Below are 22,481 nucleotides of genomic sequence, written 5' to 3'. Positions count from 1 at the left end.
AACGGGACAACATTGGCTGTCCTCCAATCCTCTGGCACCTTACCAGTGGCCAACGAAAAAACAAAGATTTCAGTTAGAGGCCCAGCAATTTCATCTCTTGCCTCTCTCAGTAATCTGGGATAGATATCATCTGGCCCTGGGTCTACCTTAATGCTTTTTAATTCACCTCACACATCCTCTCTCGTAATGATGACTTGTTCTAAAGGCTTTACACACCCCTCCAAGACACCATCAAATGACGTGTCCTCTCCTTTGTGAATACTGATGCAAAGGATTAAGGATCTCACCCACTTCCTCTGATTCTAAACATAATTTTCCTCCTTTGTCCTTAAGCGGACCAACACTTTGTCTCGGCACCCTCTTGTTCCTAATGTATGTATAAAATGCCTTGGGATTCTCCCTAATCCTGTCTGCCAAAGACATTTTATGACCCTTCTTGCCCTCCTAAATCCCTGTTTGAGCTCTTTTCTACTTTCCCTGTATTCTTCAAACGCTTCAACTGTCTTTAATTGCCTGGACCTCATGTATGCATCTTTTTTCTTTTTGACCTAACAATTTCCCTGGTCATCCATGGTTCCTGAATCCTGCCTTTCCTGTCCTTCCATTTCATAGGCAGAAGCCTGCTCTGCGCTCCGATCAACTGCTCCTTAAAAGGCTCCACATGCCAAATGTGGATTTACCCTCAAACAGCCTCTCCCAAAAAACAGCCTCGAAATCCTGCCTAATTTGGTTGTAGTTAGCCTTCCCCCAATTTATCACCTTAACCTTAGGACAACACTCATCCTTTTCCATCAGTATCCAAAAGCTTACAGAATTGTGGTCACTATTCGCCACTGCAACTTTGATGATCTGACCAGGCTCATTCCCCAGTAGTAGGTCCAGTATAACCCCATCTCTAGTGGTTTTATGTTAAGGGTGAATTAATTCTCCGGTCAGTGGAAGGATAGTTCTACAGTAAAGAGAGGGTTCTCTTCCTAAAGAAGAAATGATGGAGCAAAGGCAAACAACTTGCATTTATATAGTAGAGCCTAATGTGCCCTTAACACAATAAAACATCCCAGAATGCTTTATAAAAGCATAATGAAACAGAATTTGAAATCAATCTGAGGACATATTAGATGACAAGAAAATTAAGTAACCTTTGAGGAATGGCTTATTAAGCACAGTGAGAATAAGGTTTAGGGATGAAACTTCAGATAGGATACCAATGGTGGAGCACTGAAAATTACGAATGTGCAAGGGGCCCGTTTTGGTAACATACAAGTAGAAGATTAGAAATTGGAAGAGATGTGGTCGTAGAGGATTGGAAAGCATGGATGAGAAACTGAAATTTGAAGTGTTGCTTAAAATGGAACCCATGTTCAGTGAGTATAGAGCTGTAGGTGAGTGGGACTTGCTGCAAGGCAGCAAAGACTTGGATGAAGTCCAATTTACTGAAAATGAGGCACCAGCTGGAAAAACACTGGATTAGTTGAATCCAAAGAAAAGTAAGGATGATTGTTTCAACACCAGATGAGCTGAGGAAAGAGCATATATAGGTGATGCCATAAAGATATTTTTAGTGACAGAGAGAACATGGAGCTAGAAGCCCAGCAAAGGATTGACTAGAACACTACAGTTGTGAACGATATGGTTCAACTTCGGATAGTAACCAAGAAGGGTTCTCGAGGAGCAAATTTCAGAATATAGTGCCCAGGTGGCTAAAAGCACATCCACTGCTGGGGAGCAAGGGAAGAAGAGATGGAGTTCCAGAGACTAAAATCAGATGAACGAACAGTTCAGATCATTGCAAGAGGTTACTAATATAGAGAAGAGAGTGGGCATAATGTGATATGGGATATGCGCATTAAACTCAAAAGGAGAACTGAAATTTTACGTCTTGGAATGAAATTCAGAAGCTGCAGTGACACGGTATATTTACTTTGGCACCTCTCCAATTTTCACATGTTGATTTGGCCAAAACGTCAATCAAACTGCACTGCCAAAAATAATCATTTTCATGGAACACTGTCAGATTGTGAGGAGGTGTCACAATATCAGCAAAGGGTAGGGGGTTTTAGTTAAGTCGGGCAGCATGGTCAGTGCAGGATTGGAGGGCCAAAGTGCCTGTTCATGTACTGTAATTTTCTTTGTTCCCAAAGAAAAAGAAATAACTCCTGTCGCTCACACACTGGTACCAAATCTGAAAGGTGTCATAGTACCTCAAGTTTGCATCGACTCTCTGAAAGAGTATCTCACCAAGGCCCTCCCCTCCGCCCTAACCCCATAACCCTGCACATTTACCATGGCTAATCCACCTAACCAACATATCTTTGAACTGTGTCCCCCTGAGGTTTGCCCATAGCATCCACTCTATTCTACTGCATCTCCAGATCCTCAGTTCCATACGCTCCATCCGCAACTAAACCATCTGTTCACCTTTTGTCACATGTTGCTTCAACATGTATCCTCTTGCTATTTTATCAAATATTATCCTGGCCTGTATCCCTATATTTATATCTTTACTGTCTTGACTAATAGATCAGATTGAGAAGGTGGTTAAAAAACCATATGGGATCCTGGACTTCATAAATAAAAGCATTGAGAAAATTATGACAAAACACTGCTGCACTGGAACATTGTGTCTAATTCTGGGCACCATACATTTAGAAGAAGGTAAAGGTTTTAGGAGAGAGTGCAGAATGGTTACAGGGATAAGGAATTTCAGTTATATGGTGATATTGAAGAAGTTGGAACTGCATCGAGATATTCAAAAATATGAGGAAAACTTTTCAGGAAAGGATGTTAAGGCATATTCCAACGCTTCTCATGAATACCTTTCATTTCTTCTTATTCAGTCAATTAATGATCCACTTCAGAAGTTACAACCGTTTTATGTTTCCCAAGCTTACAGACCAAACTTTGTAATACTACCAAAACCTCTGCAAACATATTGAAGATCAAATTCCCTGACAGAAAATTGTACTTCTATAACTGATCACAAGCTTGTATTGAGAACACACACAAATTTCCATGCCTTGGAAAATTAGTGACCCTTGGGATCATCCAGAATCCAACAGTTTCTTTAGATGCCCAGTTATTGTTTAAAAATAAATATGAAAATATTTTAACAACGTTCAAGAAGCTTGACATCATCCAGCGCAATGGCTTAATTGGCGCCCCATCCACCACCTTAAACATTCACTCCATTCACAGGCACATGATAACTGCAACGTGCACCATCTACAAGGTGCACTGCAGCAACTCACCAAGGCTCTTTCAACAGCACCACATCTAAGGCCAAGGGCAACAGATACATGGAAACATCACTACTTACAAGCTCCTCTCCAAGCAACATGTCATCCTGACTCAGAACTATATTGTTATTCCTTTACTGTCACTGGATTAAAATCTGATAACTCATTTCTTATCAGCATTGTGGATGTGCCTACACCAAAAGAACTTCAGCAGTTCTAGCCTTTATAGGAAGGGGTTTAGAGTACAAGAGCTGGCGTCTAATGCTACAGTTGTACAGAACGTTGGTTAGACCGCATTTGGAGTACTGCGTCCAGTTCTGGTCACCTTACTATCGGAAGGAAGTGGAGACCCTGGAGAGAGTGCAGAGGAGGTTTACCAGGATGCTGCCTGGTATGGAGGGACTGGGTTATGAGGAGAGATTGGGTAAACTGGGCCTCTTCTCCTTAGAAAGACGGAGATTAAGGGGGGATCTGATAGAGGTGTATAAAATAATGAAGGGTATAGATAGTGTAAACAGTGGCAGGCTTTTTCCTAGATTGGAGACAAATATCACGAGGGGCCACGAGCTTAGGGTGAGGGGGGAGAGATATAATTTGGATACTATAGGGAGGTTTTTCACACAGAGGGTCGTGGGGGTATGGAATGCACTGCCAAGTAAGGTGGTGGAGGCAGGCACGCTGGACTTGTTTAAGGTTTACTTAGACAGACACATGAGCGAAACAGGGATGGGGGGTTATAGGAGGCTGTTTTAAATAAGGATCAGAGCCTCGGGACGATCCTGGAAATCAACTGTTACATGTGTTGATGTTTTTCTCTTTTACTCCGCAGGTGTGTCGGTCCACCTTGTTGTCTAACGAGGGGCATGCACACGGTGCGTCGTGCGTGGGCTGCTTTTGGATGTTTCGAGAGTAGCCTAGTACTTCGCGTCATTTGTGTATGCTTAAAACTGGACCAGCAGATGGGCACCACAACAGCTCAGTGACTATCACTGATTGCTGTGCAGATACATGGATTTGGGCCGGTGTCAGTGGGAGTTTGCACATTCTCCCCGAGGTTGCGTGGGTTTCCTCCGGGTGCTCCAGTTTCCTCCCACACCCCAAAGATGTGCTCTTAGGCTTATAGGTGTAACAAATTGTCCCTAAATTATTCTCCCCTGAATCTGGCTTCCAATGGGGGTACCATAAGCATAGACATGGGTCAAGGGTGGAGGAGGAAAAAACACATTAAGATGGCGGCGCGGGCTCGTTGGGCCGTAGGGCCTGTTTCCCGTGCTGGGTTGTTCTTTGTTCCAGTTCAAGGCAGCAGATCACAAGGGAAATTAGGGATGGGCAATAAATGTTTTTCCAGTCAGTGACATCCCATAAAAGAACTAAGTCTTTTAAATAGACTTAGTTTTCTATTTTAGCTTAATCTCTTCAATTTAATTATTGCATTAATCTCCTTAAATTTGAGAATTTCTATTGCCCTCTTCTTGAGTCTGACTTTAAACTCAAGCACTATGCTACCTGCTTTTAAGGTTTTCTAACTACAACCTCCTCTACTCATTATAGACGATCATCAATCTACCCCTGTGTAGTTTCTATGAATTTTTTTTTAAGTTTAAAGTTAAAGTTTATTTAATAGTGTCTCAAGTAGGCTTACATTAACACTGCAGTGAAGTTAGCGTAAAAATCCCCTAATCGCCACGCTCCGGTGCCCATTTGGGAACACTGAGGGAGAATTTAGCACGGCGAATACACCTAACCAGCACGTCTTTTGGACTGTGGGAGGAAACCAGAGAATCTGGAGGAAACGCACACAGACTCTGCACAGACAGTAATGCAAGCTGAGAACTGAACCCAGGTCCCTGGCACTGTGAGGCAGTAGTGCTAGCCACTGTGCCACCCCATAATTAGAGTCACATACGAGTCCCACACTGTACCCAGTAACATGTTTTTTTTCCCCATAGAAAACATTCCAATATCATTGCTGATACACAGAAATATCTCCTTGTTAATCCTGTACATGCTTATGTAATTTCAGCTAAATGACCAAGCACTGATCTCTCTTCCTACGGGGCAAAATAAGTCCAAATAGCTTATTTTCGTCCTTGATCTACAATGCTCCCCTTTTATCTGCATTGATCCAGAATTCTTTAGCTCCATTACAACCATGTTCTCTTGCAAATACGGAGTCACATTGACTCCTTGCTTCCTCTATTTATCAATCACTCCACGAACAGAGCTGTAACTGTAATTGGACAACAACCTGAAGTTAGAGTCATTTTTTGTACTTGCATGTGTCAGATGCAGATCTGGTTAAGATCTAATAACACCCTTACAGTAGAGGCTGGCAGGCCCAGGCTATAAACTATTATATAACTGCTTTTCAGCATAGATGATATTGTACGTTGCTAAGCTATGTTTTGTAAGCATATTTACTGCTGTATCCAAGTGTTAGAGTCTTGAACTAGAATCCCAAATTACATTAGGAAGGCAGACTAAACTCCAACAATTTTTCTGTTTCGGTACAAATATGAGGATATGATGTTGCACTCCAGAAGTTATTCCACTGATAAATTAGAGATATTTTATAGTAAAACAAATTTTATTTAATAACACCGTTTCACTATAAGTCTGACAAATGAAGCAGCTTAACTATTAACAGTTGAACAATATTTAAAAATGAAAGGAAACAAATTTAATTTCTAACTTATTACTGTTTCAGCTCCAAATAAGCAACCTTCCTCTTACAGACTTAGTGTCCCTTTAAATACAGTTAACACTCATAAATATACTTGCTATAATGAATGTAGTCAGTCTTGAAGCTTTCAGAGAGAATGAGTTTCAGCACAGCTTCTACAACCAAACCCCAGTTAGAACTGAGAAGCTGCACTCTACTATAGGCCTACCTCCTCCCATTAACATAGCATCACATGACAATAGCTACCTAGGATCACACTCCTTTTCCTTCTGTAAACAAAAGTTCATTAGCTCTATCTTGGCAAACATTATGGGCAAGATTTTATGGCCTCGTTCAACTTAAAACTGCAAAATTCGGCCTGAGGTCAACAGATCTTCGTCCCTTACCCACTCCAATTCCTGTGGCGAGTGGGGTGGTAAAATTTGGGCCTACATGACTAAAATTAGTAATTATCCTGCCCTCTTAGCACCCAATTGGTAAGACAAAGCTAAATTTTAAACATTTGCCTTAAACAGAAAAGTATTATTTATGTTTATATCAATAGTCAAGTATTATCACACAAGCATTCATTCATATATAAGAACCTAAGAACATAAGAACATAAGAAATAGGAGCAGGAGTAGGCCATCTAGCCCTTCGAGCCTGCCCCGCCATTCAATAAGATCATGGCTGATCTGTCGTGGCTCAGTTCCACATTCCCACCCTCGCCCCATAACCCTTAATCCCCTCGCTTATTAAAAACCTATCTACCCGCGTCTTAAAAATATTTAGCGAGGCAGCCTCCACCACTTCAACGGGCAGAGAATTCCAGAGATTCACCACCCTTTGAGTGAAGAAGTTCCTCCTCAACTCCGTTCTAAACCACCCCCCCTTTATCTTGAGGCTGGGCCCCCTAGTCCTACTGTCCTTTCTGAGCGGGAAGAGCCTCTCCACCTCTATCCTATCCATCCCGTTCATCATCTTATATGTCTCAATGAGATCTCCCCTCATTCTTCTAAACTCTAACGAGTACAAGCCTAGTTTATTCAGCCTCTCCTCATAGCTCAAACCCCTCAACTCCGGTATCAGCCTAGTAAACCTCCTCTGCACTCCCTCCAAGGCCAAAATATCCTTGTGTAAGTGCGGCGACCAAAACTGCACACAGTACTCCAGCTGTGGCCTCACCAGTGCCCTATACAGCTGCAGCAAGACCTCCCTACTTTTATATTCAATCCCCCTCGCTATGAAGGCCAGCATCCCATTCGCCTTCCTGACCACCTGCTGCACCTGCAGGCTGGGTTTTTGCGACTCATGCACAAGGACCCCGAGGTCCCTCTGCACCGTCGCCTGCTGCAGTTTTTCGCCACGTAAGTAATAGTCCTTCCTACCATTATTCCTACCAAAGTGGACCACCTCACACTTGCCAACATTAAATTCCATTTGCCAGTTCCTGGCCCATTCGCCCAGCCTATCTAGATCCTTCTGCAGACTCTCCACACCCTCCGCGCAATTTGCCGTTCCACCAATCTTGGTGTCATCAGCAAATTTCGACACCCTACACTCGGTTCCCTCCTCCAGATCATCTATATAAATGGTAAATAGCTGAGGCCCCAGCACCGACCCCTGGGGCACTCCGCTAGTCACCAACCGCCAATCCGAATAGCACCCATTGACCCCCACTCTCTGCCTCCTATTTGACAGCCAATCCTCTATCCACGCTAACACCCTACCCCCAACTCCATGCCCCCGACCTTCTGTAATAACCTCTTGTGAGGCACCTTGTCAAACGCCTTCTGAAAATCAAGACAGACCACATCCACCGGCTCTCCTCTATCCACTGCCCTAGACACATCCTCATAGAACTCCAATAAATTTGTCAGACACGACTCCCCCTTAACAAAACCGTGCTGCGTCTGCTCTATCAAGCAATTCCCCTCAAGATGCCTCGCTATTTCCTCCTTGATGACGGATTCTAACATTTTACCTACAACAGACGTTAAACTAACCGGCCTATAATTCCCTGCCTTTTGCCCTATAGCTCCACCAGATCATCAAGTATCCAATGGCTGTTGCTCCTTTTGATGGGTTTTCAACTGTTCATATATTTTTGGAGTTTCAGATTATTCTCATGGGTGAATTCTGCTCACTATGTCAAAGAATGTTGTCACTCACACAGATTTCCAGATAAATGCATGGCATACCTCAGGATCAAACCCTCCTCAAATTGTCCCTTGGTAATACAGAACTTGAATGTTGCTGAAAGAAGCTTTTCTCTTGCACTCATCAGAACAGATGCAAGAATTCTAAATTTTGAAGTAAACAACAACTTATAATGCATGAAACACCCTTTTCTCATGTAATATAAATGTTTGTTTCCTTTGAAATTCTTGCAACTGTCCTGATGAGTTCAAGACAGCAAACTTTGATAACTTGCCTCTTTTTTCAGCAATAACTCTCTGCAGTTTAATTCTGCCACAAGTTCTATTCATTCCTCATATGGTCCCCCATGACTCCAGAAGACAGCAAAAACACACTGCAGATTTTGAATTGGGCTTGAAATGCTGCATGCATTTGTTGAAGAATAAATCTAACAAGTAACAACAGAAAAGGAATATGTATTGCTAGAAGTTGTAAGTTATGCAGGCTCGGGGAAAAATAGTTTGCTACTGCTGCATTAATCTATGCTAGAAACAGAAGAAGCCTCAAGATACTTCAAACCTGCTCAATCATTAAATAAGACCATTGCTAATCTTCTACCTCAACTCTGCTTTCCCACTATGTCCTCATATTCAATTCTCATAGGGTATAAAAACCTACTGATCACAGTCTTGAATATATCCAGGATTCCACAGCCCTTAAGGTTGAGTTCAAAGATTCACAAAGCTTTGAGTGAAGAAATTTCTCGTCATATCAGTGTTGAGTGGCTGGCCCTTTACCCTGAGCCTACGATCTAGATTTTTCAGCTGGAAGGAACAGCCTCTTGGAAAACTTGACAGGGTTGATGCGAACAATTCTGTACATTTCAACGAGACCATTTTAAATTGATCAAATTAAAGTACTTTGTGGCAGCTCACCAGTTTACTACAATATTTTGCACTCATTGACTTCACTGAATCACCATTGGTCTCTTCAGGAGATTCCCCTGTAACTAACCTGACTTTGCAGCCATTGCTGGTTCTGTGAGAGTCCTTAGTAAGGACTGCAGCATAGGGTAAGCCTCTTTCATTGTCTGAAGAAGATTTGCTGCAGTCACAGCGCTGAGCAGTCTCTCTTCAATTACTTTCTTCAATAACTTAGCCATGGCGCCTCTGGCGGTCTCACCCTGACAGCATTCCACAATCACCTAAACATCAACACATTAACAACCATAACTACAGGAATTGGAGGTAACAGGACAATCTGGAAACAGTACATTTTCTGAAGAAAAAGTCAAATTCATCTGCACTCATGCTATACACACCAATCGCTTAAACAATACTCAGTCACATTTTGAATACAGTTTTGACATCCATATTACAAAAAAATTGTGCCATGTAAGGAAAAATAGATGTGCTAGAAATATAGAGGTGATGAAACACTGCATAGGTTTTGGCTGTTTTATCTGAAAAAGTGAATGTTGATGTTATAGAGGTCTTTAAAATGACATAGGGAATTGACAGGTTAGACGCAGAGATGGTTCCATTTACTGGGAGTCCAAAACTAGGGGCCATAAATAATGTTGTTATTTAAAAATTGCAATAATTAATTCAGAAAAATGTTTAGAGAGAGATTGCTTGCACATGAAATACACAGATGCCTTTACGGAAAGCCAGGTTTAACAGCAGCACAGATCAATGGGCCAAATGGTCTGTTTCTATTAAACATAACGGATCAAACTTTATTCTATATTCAAATCATTTCCTGAAAGGGTAAATAATGTGAACTATTTCATCCCATAATTGTTTATTATTGTTCCCACACCAGGTGATTTCTGTGTCTTCTATATGTCTACTAATTTTAAATTAAGCTCCATGCATTCAACCTTTTGCTGGTTTCTGATGTTTGGCACTGAACCTAATAGGAAAGAAATCCTTGGCTCAGTTAACTTTTTAATATATTAGTAACTTAACTCTCAGAGCAACATCATGAGCAGGGTAAAATCTTTCAAGCACATTACTATTTAAAATAAACTTGGATGTGCTGCATAGGCACAATATCATTTCAATAACATCTACAAGAAAACATTAAGCAGGTGTAAAAATACTGAAATGATGGTCTATTAGTTCTCCAGTGTGAAATACTGGACTCAGCCACAAGTTTATTCCCAAATCTATTTACAATAGCTCTGCCAACGAAAGCTCACTGGCTTGACTGACACTTTGAAAGCTTATTTCATTACCTATTCAGCTATTGTAAGCTGATGTAACGAGCAACATTAAATATATCCAAATACAGTCACATTGGCAACGTTTGTGAGTTAGGCAAGAGTAGGTCGCAAACATTCGGCACTCAATTAGAAAAAGGCAGGCTGATAGATACCCTGAAGAAAATGTCTGTGATGAAACAGATTTAAATATACTTGGGCTTTGATCATTTTTGTAAGCTAGAGTTAGAGTATGACCTGCAGTTTTAGACACCCTAACAAAATCATAGCTCCATCAGGGTGATATCCTGTTCTTACGAGGAAAGGCTTGAAATACTGGACTATTACCTATTCAAGCAGGCTTACAAGGCATAACAGAAGTTTTTAAAAGCATGAAAGATTTTGATCGCACGAAGAAGGTCAGATTATTATGGAATAACAACGTCATTAATTAAACAGTAAAGTAAGAGCTTAAAAGAAATGTTTATAAAGATAACTGTGAAAGCATAAAATGCTTTTTCAGAGAGAGTAGTGAAGGTGGAAGCAGAAAATCATCTGATTCTGTATTAGAGAAATGAGGAGCGGGCAGGCCAGCAAGACTTGTTCTGGATTGCTCTAGCAAAGAGCCAACCAGACACGATTGGCCGAATGACCTCGTTTTGTTCATTTCTGTATCTCTAAAGGAAGGAGAGCCACTTCAGTCTCAGATTACTGAAGAGGACAAATCGAGGTCGCCTTTCCTTTACAATACAGACAGAAGGTAAAACATTTCAAAACTGGCTGGATAAATAAATACAACACCACAAGGAAAATGACCTTTCTTTCCTCCTCACTGAAAACCATTCCTTCAGCAGAGGCCAGGCAATCCAATAAAGGGTTCAGGTCCGTAACACATTCCAGAACCTCCTCTTTGTGTAAGTAAAGGTTGAGCAGAAAATCTTCACTATCAATCCGACCTAAGTATTAGAAACAACCAATTCATTAGCTCCAAATAAAATGAGATACAGAAGCCAATCTGTGAACAAACAAGGCTTGAATCAAAGGTAAAGTCATTCCTTCACATTAAGCCAGATGAAGATAACGTATTCAAGAGATGGTTAGATATAGCACTTAGGGCGAATGGGATCAAAGGTTATGCAGATAAAACAGGATGAGGCTATTGAGTTGGATGATCAGCCATGATCATAACGAATGGTGGATCAGGCTCAGAGGGCCAAATGGCCGCCTCCTGCTCTTATCTTTTATGTTTCTATGTAAGATAATGGGCCCGATTTTACCACTGTGTCGTGCCCAGGGACGGGCGCGAAAACGTGGTAAAGTTCAGGCGTGAGGCCATTAACGCACCCACGACCTTGCAGACTGCCACTTGACCAAAGTGGTAAAGTCGGGAGTGAGGCCAAACCATTCTCGGGGGGGGGATTGCTCACTGGTGAGGGGGTGGGGGTGCAGATGGATCTCTGGTGGGGAGGGGGGGATCCACTGCCACTCTGTGGGTGATCGGTGGGCGCAAGAAGGGGGCGGGGGTAGCGATCGGTCTGGATAGCGGGATGAGTGGATAAGGGGGACAATGATGTGTGTGGGGGCCACGGCTCCCACTTTTTGCTCCTGGGCCACTTTCTCCGGTCCGGGAGCGATCTGACACGGGCACGCCTTTCAAATTCTTTTCTAACCGCGCATGCGCAGTTCAGAGCTCCGATCGTTTTGGGCACGCTAAGCCCCACCCACAGCGCAATTCAGACCCGCAACTCTTTTTTCAGGCTGAGTGCATATAGTGGCGCCTGAACGCAGATTTCCAAGTCGGATCTGCATTACGCCCAGAAGCAGCACTTAAAATGAAAATGGTAAAATCTGGCCCAATATTATTCACATTCAGATGTAAGATTATAAGCCTGAAACATTAACTCTGTTCCTCTCACCACAGATGCTGCCAGACCTGCTCAGTTATTTTGAATATTTTCTGCTTTTACTTCAGGCTTCCAGCATCCATAGTATTTTGGTTTTATAATATTAATCCTCTTGGTTTCTCCTGTATCAATCTAGCTCCCAAGGCTTCCATAAACAACTCTCTGAACCAGCAATGACATTTTTGGATAGGCTCAAAAATAACAAATTATTTTAAATTCCACCCATTGTTCAGATGTCAGACATACACTCCCACGCCAGTGCATCTCGAACCCCTAGCTAGTACAATTAAAGCAAGTAGAAAGCAAAACCTCTATTCTTCTCAGTACTGGTAGGCTGTATGCACAACACAAGTTAATGGGAGGATACTTGCTTCAGAGCTAGACAGTGGTAGAGAAAAGTTCCACTCCAGAGACTTAAGCTCAACATTTCTGTACTCCCACTGCAGGACAAAGGGAGTGCTGCACTGTTGGAGATGCTGTGTTTCCGATGAGAAGTTAAACTGCAGTCCTGCAAACATGACTTACACTGTTTAACTAATATTGTTCATTTTGGAGCCAGGCAAAAGGACGGACAAACAGATGGAAACATTACCTCAATCCACCAATGAACATAATGAAAGGCAAGTCTCGAACCATTAATTTTTATTTTGTCATTATGTAGGCAAATTGAAAATGTTTGACTGCTAATGCTTCTCCTGTTTAATTTAGAAATATCAAATAGTCCTCTATCTCTAATGACTGCCATCACCTTCACCTTACAATTAACCTTGTAAGATAAGGCAGATCGGCTATTTTTCAAAATACCATAGGTGGTTTTATTTAGAAAGTTGATTGCTTTAAAATGTTGTAAATTGCCTTAGCTGCCGTGGGGGAAATTTAATCACAGCTGTCAAAACTGAGCAGAGTTTTTGGAGCAGGTTGTTGGATGTGCACTGGCCTGAAACATCCTCAGTGAGATAGAAGCTCTCAAAGTTTTTATTTTACAGCTTTGCTGTTACAGAACACACTGTCTGTGTGGAGTTTACACATTCTCCTTGTGTCTGCGTGGGTTTCCTCCGGATACTCCGGTTTCCTCCCACAGTCCAAAGACGTGTGGGTTAGGTTGATTGGCCATGCTAAAAAATTGCTCCTTAGTGTCCAGGGATGCATAGGTTACAGGGCTTAGTGGGTATAATATGTAGGGATATGGGGGTAGGGCCTGGGGTGGGATTGTGTTCGGATCAGGCTCGAAGGGCCTCTTTCTGCACTGCAGGGTTCTACAATTCAATGAGAACATCAACCAGGCAGGAATAGTCTCAAGCATTAACATTAAGACAATATGGATGAGGCATTTACACTACCGAGTGTCCTCTTCACTTGTTCACAAATCTTTTAGTACATTATATAAAAAAAAAGTATAAAAAACAAAAACGATGTACCTTGTTGAAATGTGGCAGATGAAGCAAGGGGCAGGCAGGTAGAGAGACCTTTCCCTTAGATGCCAACAATTAAATGCATGGCCACTTCAATCTTAAAAAAAGTCTCCTAATAATTCTCATTTAACTGCCAACTTGCACTCCGTGCAGGCTCTGCCCAGAGCATTTCATCATCATCTAAATTGCAAAGTGGTCTGCACTGCTTCCAGATAATAACAAGGAGTTCAGAAACATAAGTACTAATCTAAACAAAAGAAAATGTTCCGGCAATAATTTAAATGAACTAAAGCAACAGGTCTTGCACAAAAAGGCGAAACTGCTACAGGATTACATTCTCAATATTTATTCTGGCTACAAAATGTAAAAAAATCAGTTAAACAACATAAGTCAGTACAGTTAGTGCAGATCCTGCATTTTCTTTTCCATAATATTAACTGTAATCAGTACAAGGAAGCAGCTTCTTGTGAAATTTCTGACGGTGTAACACTGGATACAGTAGAACTACATCACCACTTACTGACAGCAGCCTGTAACTACAGCACATTCAAAACTTTTCACAATGGTCAATTCCACAGACGTGCTCAATGTTAACCCACAATGTCCAAAGACAGTGACAAGGTTTTTTTTAAGGGCAGGAAATGCACACACAGACAAAAATCTTTTAGCATCATAACTGATTGAAAAGCGACTCATTGCAGCAGTGGACAACGTGTTAATGTTCCAACATGCTGTATCGTTTTCTGGTACAATCTCAGCATTTCCTCACACAGTAAATTCTGCACCCTAACCATGCCAACCAGGGACTGGAAACAAATAAAATATAGACCAACTGCCATTTAGAATAAAAATTAACATTAAACCAGGCTCTTAAACATAAAAGAGCTATATTAAAAAAAAGCAATAAAACACTATTATCACAATCCTTCAAGTGAAGAAGGTTTTCCTCATCTTTATCCTAAATTATCAGCCCCTTTTCCTGAGATTGTCCCCTTGGGTTTTACATTTCCTGGCCAGGGGAAACAACCTCTCATAAAAGTAACTGTAGGGCATCGGAGAAAGAACAGACGAGTAGCACTACTGCAATTCCATAGCTCTGAGAACCATTGACCAAGGCACAACAAGCTGAATGACTGCTTCTGCATTGTATCATTCTATCATTCAATTTCCTTTAAGTAACGTCCATGCAACTTTATAGCAAACGTATTTTTGGATATAATTGTGAAAGTCATAGTACTCACCCAAGGATGTCTAAAAGTTGACTTCAGGGTTCTCACTCTTTCACACGAACCCTTTCAGACTAGGTCCCATATATTGTCCACAGTCCAAAGACGTGCGGGTTAGGATGATCGGCCATGCTAAGAAATTGCCCCTTAGTGTCCAGGGGTGCGTAGGTTAGAGGGATTAGTGGGTATAATATATAGGGATATGGGGATAGGGCCTGGGTGGGATTGTGGTCGGTGCAGACTCGATGGGCCGAAGGGCCTCTTTCTGCACAGTAGGGTTCTATGATTCACTATCTTCCTCAGTTTCAGAAATAGTCAATTAATGTGAAAGTAACATTTTGGCAGGCCTAATTAAAATGTTTTTTAATTAACTAATTTTTCAACGGCCTGAAGCCAGGGTCTGATAAAAGTGTACACGTACTAGCAACCTTTGGTAAAGCTTATTTATCGAAAAGTTTATAGAAAATATTTCCAAACTCAGTTTTAAGGTTCTAATATCTGTCCTGTCACCTCCTCAGTACCTGCACATGTAATCTGGGTACTTACTGACTGACTGCTGCTGTCCATCACGATGTTTCTCTGGCTAACAATGATTTAGGGATCAGGAAAGGTTAGGAGCACAACACAATCTGCTCAGATGACAAATATCCAAAGTATCCATTAGCAGACTATTTGACTAGCCATAATGCTGGATATTTCTTTGGAATTGCAGTACATCATGCTCTAATGAGAACAGCACACTTGGGCGATCAGTCAGTTTGCCCTGATCAGTTTCGATCATTCCTACAGGCACAGTCCCCTGACAATGTGAGGAATTGCCCGCACGTGGTGTGGATGAGATAGAGATCTGCAAGATGACCTGTAGCTGCCATGCAGCATTGTGCTGGCACACTCAGTGACAGGGTTGGTCCACTACAGTCAGAACCTTGAACCTAGCTCCCTCCAGCTTGCTGTGACGCCGTACTGTGGAATGGCACAGAGAGCAAACATCTCATTCAACATCACCTCCATTTCACCAGGCATCCAACAATGGGGCTGCACATTCAGGTGCCTGTAGACTTGTGCTTGATTTCCAATTTCCTTTCCCTTTCGTTTTGTCTGCTGGCTCTTAAGCCCCGTTATTCCTATTCCTCCTCATGCGCTCATCACCTTGGACCTGCTCAAATCTGAACTTCAGGATGCACACAGTGCTCGCCTCAAAGTGGGATTCAAATACCACACTTCATCTTATACCCATTTCTAACTATTCGGGTATAAATTGGATCACATTAGAAAATCCAGATTTGGAAATGATTACATTCTCTAAAATTGGCAAAAATATCTGTTTTAACAAATCATAAGATTGAACTAAAGAAGTAAAGGTTTCTGAATCAAATTAGTCCCATAGCATCCATAGAATCCTACAGTGCAGAAGGCCATTTGCCCGATCGAGCCTGCACTGACAACAGCCTAAGGCTGGAATTGAACCCAGGTCCCTGGTGCTGTGAGACAGCAGTGTTAATCACTATGCCACGATGTCACCCTTGGCTGAAGCATTGATTGGATGCTAGGAATTATGTTAGAATAAATGAATGTCCGCACTTCAAAAGTGGCTTTAAAGCTAGAAAAGATTTGGATAAGCTGGTTAAAATTGTAAGCAAATTTTAGCCCAGCCTAAAACAGGATAGAGAGAAAATAAACTCTACAGTGGAGCACTGTGGTCTCACTCAGCCAAGCGTAAAAGATCCCAAGTTACTATTCAAAGAAAGGCAGCAAAGTTTGAGTGCTCCAGTCAATATTTAGCCCTCAGTCAACAATCATCTACCTTGCCATGTGTTTCTGAATTACTGCATAACTACAATTTAAAACAACTTCATAACTGTACGTTCTTTCATGCATCAGTTGACGCTCAGTGGCAGCATTCTCAATTGATGGTCATGGGTTCAAGTCCCATTCCAGAGAGTTGGATACGATGTAGGCTGACATTCCAACTACACTGGGGGGGGGAGGGGGGTCCTCATTCACGTGAAACATTCAACCAAGATCCCACTGCCCTTTCTGGTGGATGTGAGAGGTCCTGTGGCATGCTTCTGAAAAGCAAGAGAGTTCCTTCACTTTTACTTTTTTATCGGATGTGGGCATCACTGGCTAGGCCAGCATTTGTCACCCATCCCAAATTACTTTGAGAAGGTGGTGGCAGAAATACTGTAGTATATGTGGTTTAGATACATCTGGCGTGCTATGAGGAAGCGAGTCTAGGATTCTGAGCCAGCAACAGTGAAGGAACAGCAGACTAGTCCCAAGTCAGGGTGGTGTGAAGGGGAACTTGTAGTTGATGAGGTTCCCATTCACATCCTGCGCTTCTCCTTGAGGTTGCAGATTTGGAAGCTGCTTTCAAAAGTGGCTTGACATGTTGCAGCAATGCTTCTACACTGTGTCAGTGGTGGAGGAAGTGAATGCTTAAGTTGGTGGCTGCAGTGCCAATCTCGAAAATCACTTTGCCCTTAATGGAATCGGGCTCCTTGATTGCTGTTGGAGCTACATTCAACTAAGCAAGTGGGGAGTATTCCATCACATTCTTGACTTTTGCCTTGTAGATGGTAGACAAGCTTTGGGCACTCAGGAGGTAAGAATCCCCAACCTCTGACTTGCTCTTGTAGCCATAGTATTTACTTGGCAAGTTCAGTTAAGTTTCTGGTCAATGGCAACACCCAGAATGCTGATAGTGGGGATTCAGCAATGGTAATGCCATTGAAGGTGAAGGGGTGGCCACAGAATTGTTCCAGTACAGAAGGAGGCTCATCATGACTGCACCGATGATTGGATTATTTCTTTTTGGAAATCTTATTTTCTGGCACTTTCTGGAGGATATGTTACAATACCACTTCACCACTACCTCCTGTGCTGAGCAGTTAATACAGCTGAGTTACACTTGCTAGAAGCTACATATATTCAGATGTATATATTGATTTTTCTCTGAAATTTAGCGTCTGTCCTGATGAGCACAAGAGAAAAACCTTCATCAGCATGTCTCTCTTCTTCAACAGCATTCAAATTCATTACTAACAAGCGACTATTAGTTACTGATGCAGGGACTCACCAGTTAGTATTAAGCGTTCTATGGGTAGGTTTCGGTTTAAGTTCTGAAGCACAGTTTGCAGCCTTGGGTAAGCTTCTTTGCTCTGCTCAAGCACAAATATCAGGGTTTCTAGTTGCAAAGTCTTCTCTTCTGTAACTTTATCCAGTAACCTGCAGAAAACTTCACCACTTTCGGCCTCTTTACAGCAGTCTAAGAAGACCTGAAGCAGAACACAGGAGGGGGACACCAGTTAAGCTTGGTCAATCACCATACTACCTTTTTTCCCAAATGATTTAACTATTTCCAAATCTATACACTGGTAATCAACATTTGTACACTTCTATCATGTATCCACGATATGGAAACCTAGTGATCCATCTTCAGTGATTTTCTTTGCAGTGCTCACTTGGCCCTGCCAGCCTCACTTCGCAGGAGTTTAGTCCATTCTTTAATGGAGGGAGTGAGGTAGGAGTGGAGCAAGTGCATTTAATTGGGAAACAGCAGTTAATGTCAAGGATGGGACGGATGCATTTTCCTGAGTACGGGAAGGGGGAGTGAGAATAAACAGCAAGGGGAAGAGACAATTGTTTCAAACGTGGATATCAAATATTGGTCAATACCTTTTTCTCTGCTAGCGGGATGTCATCACATTTAACCACAGAATCCACTAAAGCACGCAGGTCCTGAACAGCCTCTGCTACATCATGTTTATGCTGCGAGAGGAACTCTAGCTCTGTCAGATTCCTGGGCTCTTCTGCTCAGGGAAACAAAAAACATTATTTCTGCAGAAGCTTCATAGTATATTGACAAGATCCAATCAAGTTTGGCAGAGGTTATACAAAACAGGTTATTTTAAACATCTCACAGAACATACACTGCCCAAATATTTGATCACTTAACACCAATGTTGTACTGGAGAATTTCTTGTTTCCCGAGTTGTGATAATTAAACTTAACGTTTCCTTTTCTAAAAATCAGCTAGTTTTTACTATCACAAAACTGCTTGCAGTATTTGGCTGAATCTTAGACACAGAGAGCAGTCCACACTAACTGCTGATTGTATCCCAAGACTGCGCCCACTACAAGGATCAATTCAATAAATTATACATTTTCTTATCAGCTTACATGATGTTAGTAATACAAGCAGTGGTACATTGAACAAAACAAATTCTGTGACTCCCTCATCCCCAACCTTGGTTCTGTGACTCCTTTATGCCTTATTTTCTGTAATAAGCAAATTCTGTGACTCCCTCCTTCCCGACCTTATCTAATGTCTCGTATGTTATCTCACGGTATATGGAGTCAAAACAGACTGAGGCCAAGCATTTGGCCTTCACTGATTGTAGTCATTTCTTTGTTCAGAGTTAGTCAGTTTTACAGGGGTCTGGCATTTTGATCTGGCTTGGTCTGCTGTCCTTACTTTATACTAAATACTTGACCATTTTTCCCATCAGGCCACTGCTTCATGTGTACACTATCACACCAATGTCAACATTCTCTGAACAATATTAAACCTGCTAACTTTTAGCTGATTTAATAAAGTGTTAATTAAAACAATATCATGTGCATTAACTCACCACTGACCAATCAGCTCTCTTAGGGGTGATCAGACACAGGTGAGAGCTACACTGTCATGTACCTGTAACTATCACAATCTTTCCAGTTCTGGCACATGGTTATCTGGAACAAAGCAGCGTGTTTACAGTTGCCTTTGAACCAGGCAATCGGGATGTCCCTGTCTATGATGAACAATGAAAATTAGAAGGCACAACAACTATCATATCTGATAGTCAAAGCTGACAGCCTCTGGCCAGACAAAATGGTGTTCTGTTGTCCGACTCCTGCCTTCGCACCGCCTATAAGACATGAGTCAGGAGTGTGATTGGATGAATGCAACTGCGACAACACTGAGTTCGACATCATCCAGGACAAAGCACCGCATTCATCAATTTAAACATCCACTCTCTTCACTATCTTCCGTCCTGTGGATGCAGTGTGTCAAACCTTCAAGGCGTATTGCAACATATACAGCACCTCCACTAACACTACATTTCAAAAATGTTTTGCGGACCTTGGGACATGTTGGAGACAAAAAAAAACTGATGTATAAACTCAAACTCTTTCATTCTACTGAACTGGGAAATTAATTCAAGGTGATCTATAAATCTTCAAATATTACAAAATTTATAAACTAACATTGGAGCATCACATAGGAACATCCAAATTCCACTATTTATGCTCTTGAGCTTGCTGCTCCATTCAGTAAGATCATGCCTGATGCAACTGTGGCCTCAACTCCACATTCTACAAAGCCCCGAAAGCTAGTGGAGTTTGCTACCAAATAAACCTGTTGGACTTTAACCTGGTGTCGTGAGACTTCTTACTGTTAAAAATCACTCTGCAGGGAAAAGAAATCCAAAGACTCTCAAGCTTCAGAAAAAAATTCTCATCTCCATCTTAAATGGGGGCCTCTTATTTTTAAACTGTGTCCCTCGTCTTCCCACAAGGGGCGGTGATAGTCTCGTGGTATTATCGCTAACCTATTAATCCAGAAACTCAAGTAATGTTCTAAGGACCCAGGTTTGAATCCCGCCACAGCAGGTAGTGGAATTTGAATTTAATAAAAAACATCTGGAATTAAGAATTTACTGATGACCATGAAACCCTTTGTCAATTGTCGGAAAAACCCATCTGATTCCCTAGTGCCCTTTAGGGAAGGAAATCGTTATCTGGTCTGGTCTACATGTGACTCCAGAGCCATAGCAATGTGGTTGACTCTCAACTGCTCTCAGGCAACTAGGGATGGGCAATAAATGCTGGCCAGCCAGCGACGTCCACATCCTACAAATGAATTTTGTTTTAAATCCTCTCAGCATCCATCCCGTTAACTCCGCTCAGGATCTTTGATGTTTCATCTCTCGTTCTAAACTCCAATGAATACGGGCCCAGCCTAACCAACCTTTCGTCATATAAAACGCCAACCCAGGACTGAGTCAAGTGAAACTTCTCTGAACTGCTTCTAACTCAATTATGCCCTTTATTAATGAAGGTGACCAAAACTATACACAGCACGGTGGCACAGTGGTTGTACTGCTGCCTCACAGCACCAGAGATTGACTTGGATTACTGTCTGTATGGAGTCTACACATTTGCCCTGTGTCTGCATCGGTTTCCTGCGGGTGCTCCAGTTTCCTACCACAGTCCAAAAGACATGCTGGTCAGCTGCACTGGCCATACTAAATTCTCCCTCAGTGTACCTGAACAGGCGCCGGAGTGCGGCGACTAGGGGATTTTTACAGTAACTTCATTGCAGTGTTAGCGTAAGCCTACTTGCGACACTAATAAATAAACCTTTAAACTTTAGTACTCTAGATGTGGTCTCACCAACAGCCTGCTACAAAGAATTGACCTGAAATAGTAAACAAGAATTAGAACATGGCACACATATTCATTGTTGGAACAACAGACTTCTTTCCCAACTCTAATCGGGAGAGTTTGAGAGAGATTTCCTATCAAGCCAACTGCTTCATTGACTGAAACTCACTGAATGACTTGTCATTGATAATTATCTGCTGATTGTGGTTACAAAGATCAATCCAAAGGAAAACATTACAGTATTATACTGTACCTGATAGTATGAGCTTCCCTTTCATGTTGGCTGGTTCACTGACCATTTCGCCATCCTCAGTACAAACTGGGGAATTACTAACAGCTTGGACGTCAGCAATATTGCTTTCTGCTAAACCTTCTTGGTGCTCAGCACTTTGTTTTGGATCAACAGTATCATCAGAGAGAATATTCTCCTCAGAGGGAAGTGCAACTCCAGTGCTTTCTAAGCCTTCAAAACCAGCAGAGCTTAATCCTTCCAGAGACAAGTTTTGCTCAGCTGTCCCAGTTATCTCGGTAACATTAGGAGCAGGCTCCTCAATCTTGTTGGATTCTTGCACTGCGCAATATTGAGTTGTGTCTGCTGGACTGTGTGTCTCTAGATGCTGTACAGCTTCACCTGCAGCAGGGCTAGACACAGTCATTTCATTTGCCGCAGTGTGCTTCATTAGATTTGCTACGATGTTTTTGCAGCTCACAGCGATATCAAACATTTGCAAATTGTCAGCAACAGAAACAACTTTTGTAAAGTTGTGCTTCCCTGGTGGAACTTTCCCCGTGTAGATCATCTCCAAAAGAACAGCAAACTCTGCTGGGCAGACAACAGCCTGGTCAATGGAAATTGTGTCTGTGTTGTCCAGCAGAGATTTAAAGAGCAAACTGGAGGCGGCCAGTACGAGCTTGTGCGCTCTAAACGGAGTGCTTCCGATAAATAAAGTGCAGTCACAGAACAGTTCCTCCTTTCTCAGGGTGTACAACTGCTGCATCAGTTGCCTGCTGTAGTTTGGCAACTCCATACTGTCAGGCACCTTCCTCAAGATTACTATTTAAAGGTAGCATCTGGAAAAGTTAAGAAAGATTCTTGTGACATATCAATATATTTTATCACAAATCAGTTCAGCACAAGTAAAAAAACATAGAAAATAGGAGCAGGAGGAGACCATTCAGCCCTTGGACCTGCTCCACCTTTCACTATGACCACAGTTGACCCTCTACCTCAACATCATACTCCCAGGCCCTCCCCATACTCCTTGAT

General features: G+C 42.0%; 1 protein-coding gene across 1 annotated transcript in view; it reads right to left on the bottom strand.

Moving 5' to 3' along the window:
- The window catches only part of zbtb40 (zinc finger and BTB domain containing 40), an 86,344-nt gene extending 64,072 nt beyond the window's left edge, over positions 1–22,272 (bottom strand). The window contains exons 1-5 of the mRNA XM_080181508.1: positions 21,468–22,272; positions 18,461–18,594; positions 17,862–18,060; positions 11,057–11,196; positions 9,052–9,241 (exon numbers count right to left, since the gene is read on the bottom strand). Of these exons, the coding sequence (XP_080037634.1) occupies positions 9,052–9,241; positions 11,057–11,196; positions 17,862–18,060; positions 18,461–18,594; positions 21,468–22,242 (1,438 nt within the window). The 5' untranslated portion in view covers positions 22,243–22,272. The remainder of the gene's footprint in view (positions 1–9,051; positions 9,242–11,056; positions 11,197–17,861; positions 18,061–18,460; positions 18,595–21,467) is intronic.
- Positions 22,273–22,481: the final 209 nt, after the last annotated feature.

The sequence above is a fragment of the Carcharhinus amblyrhynchos genome, unplaced genomic scaffold, assembly GCF_965287045.1.
Source record: "Carcharhinus amblyrhynchos unplaced genomic scaffold, sCarAmb.v2.hapA scaffold_41, whole genome shotgun sequence".
NCBI classification, from domain to species: Eukaryota; Metazoa; Chordata; class Chondrichthyes; order Carcharhiniformes; family Carcharhinidae; genus Carcharhinus; species Carcharhinus amblyrhynchos.
The sequence above is the reverse complement of the archived record's forward strand: the minus strand, read 5'-3'. Positions and strand labels throughout refer to the sequence as shown.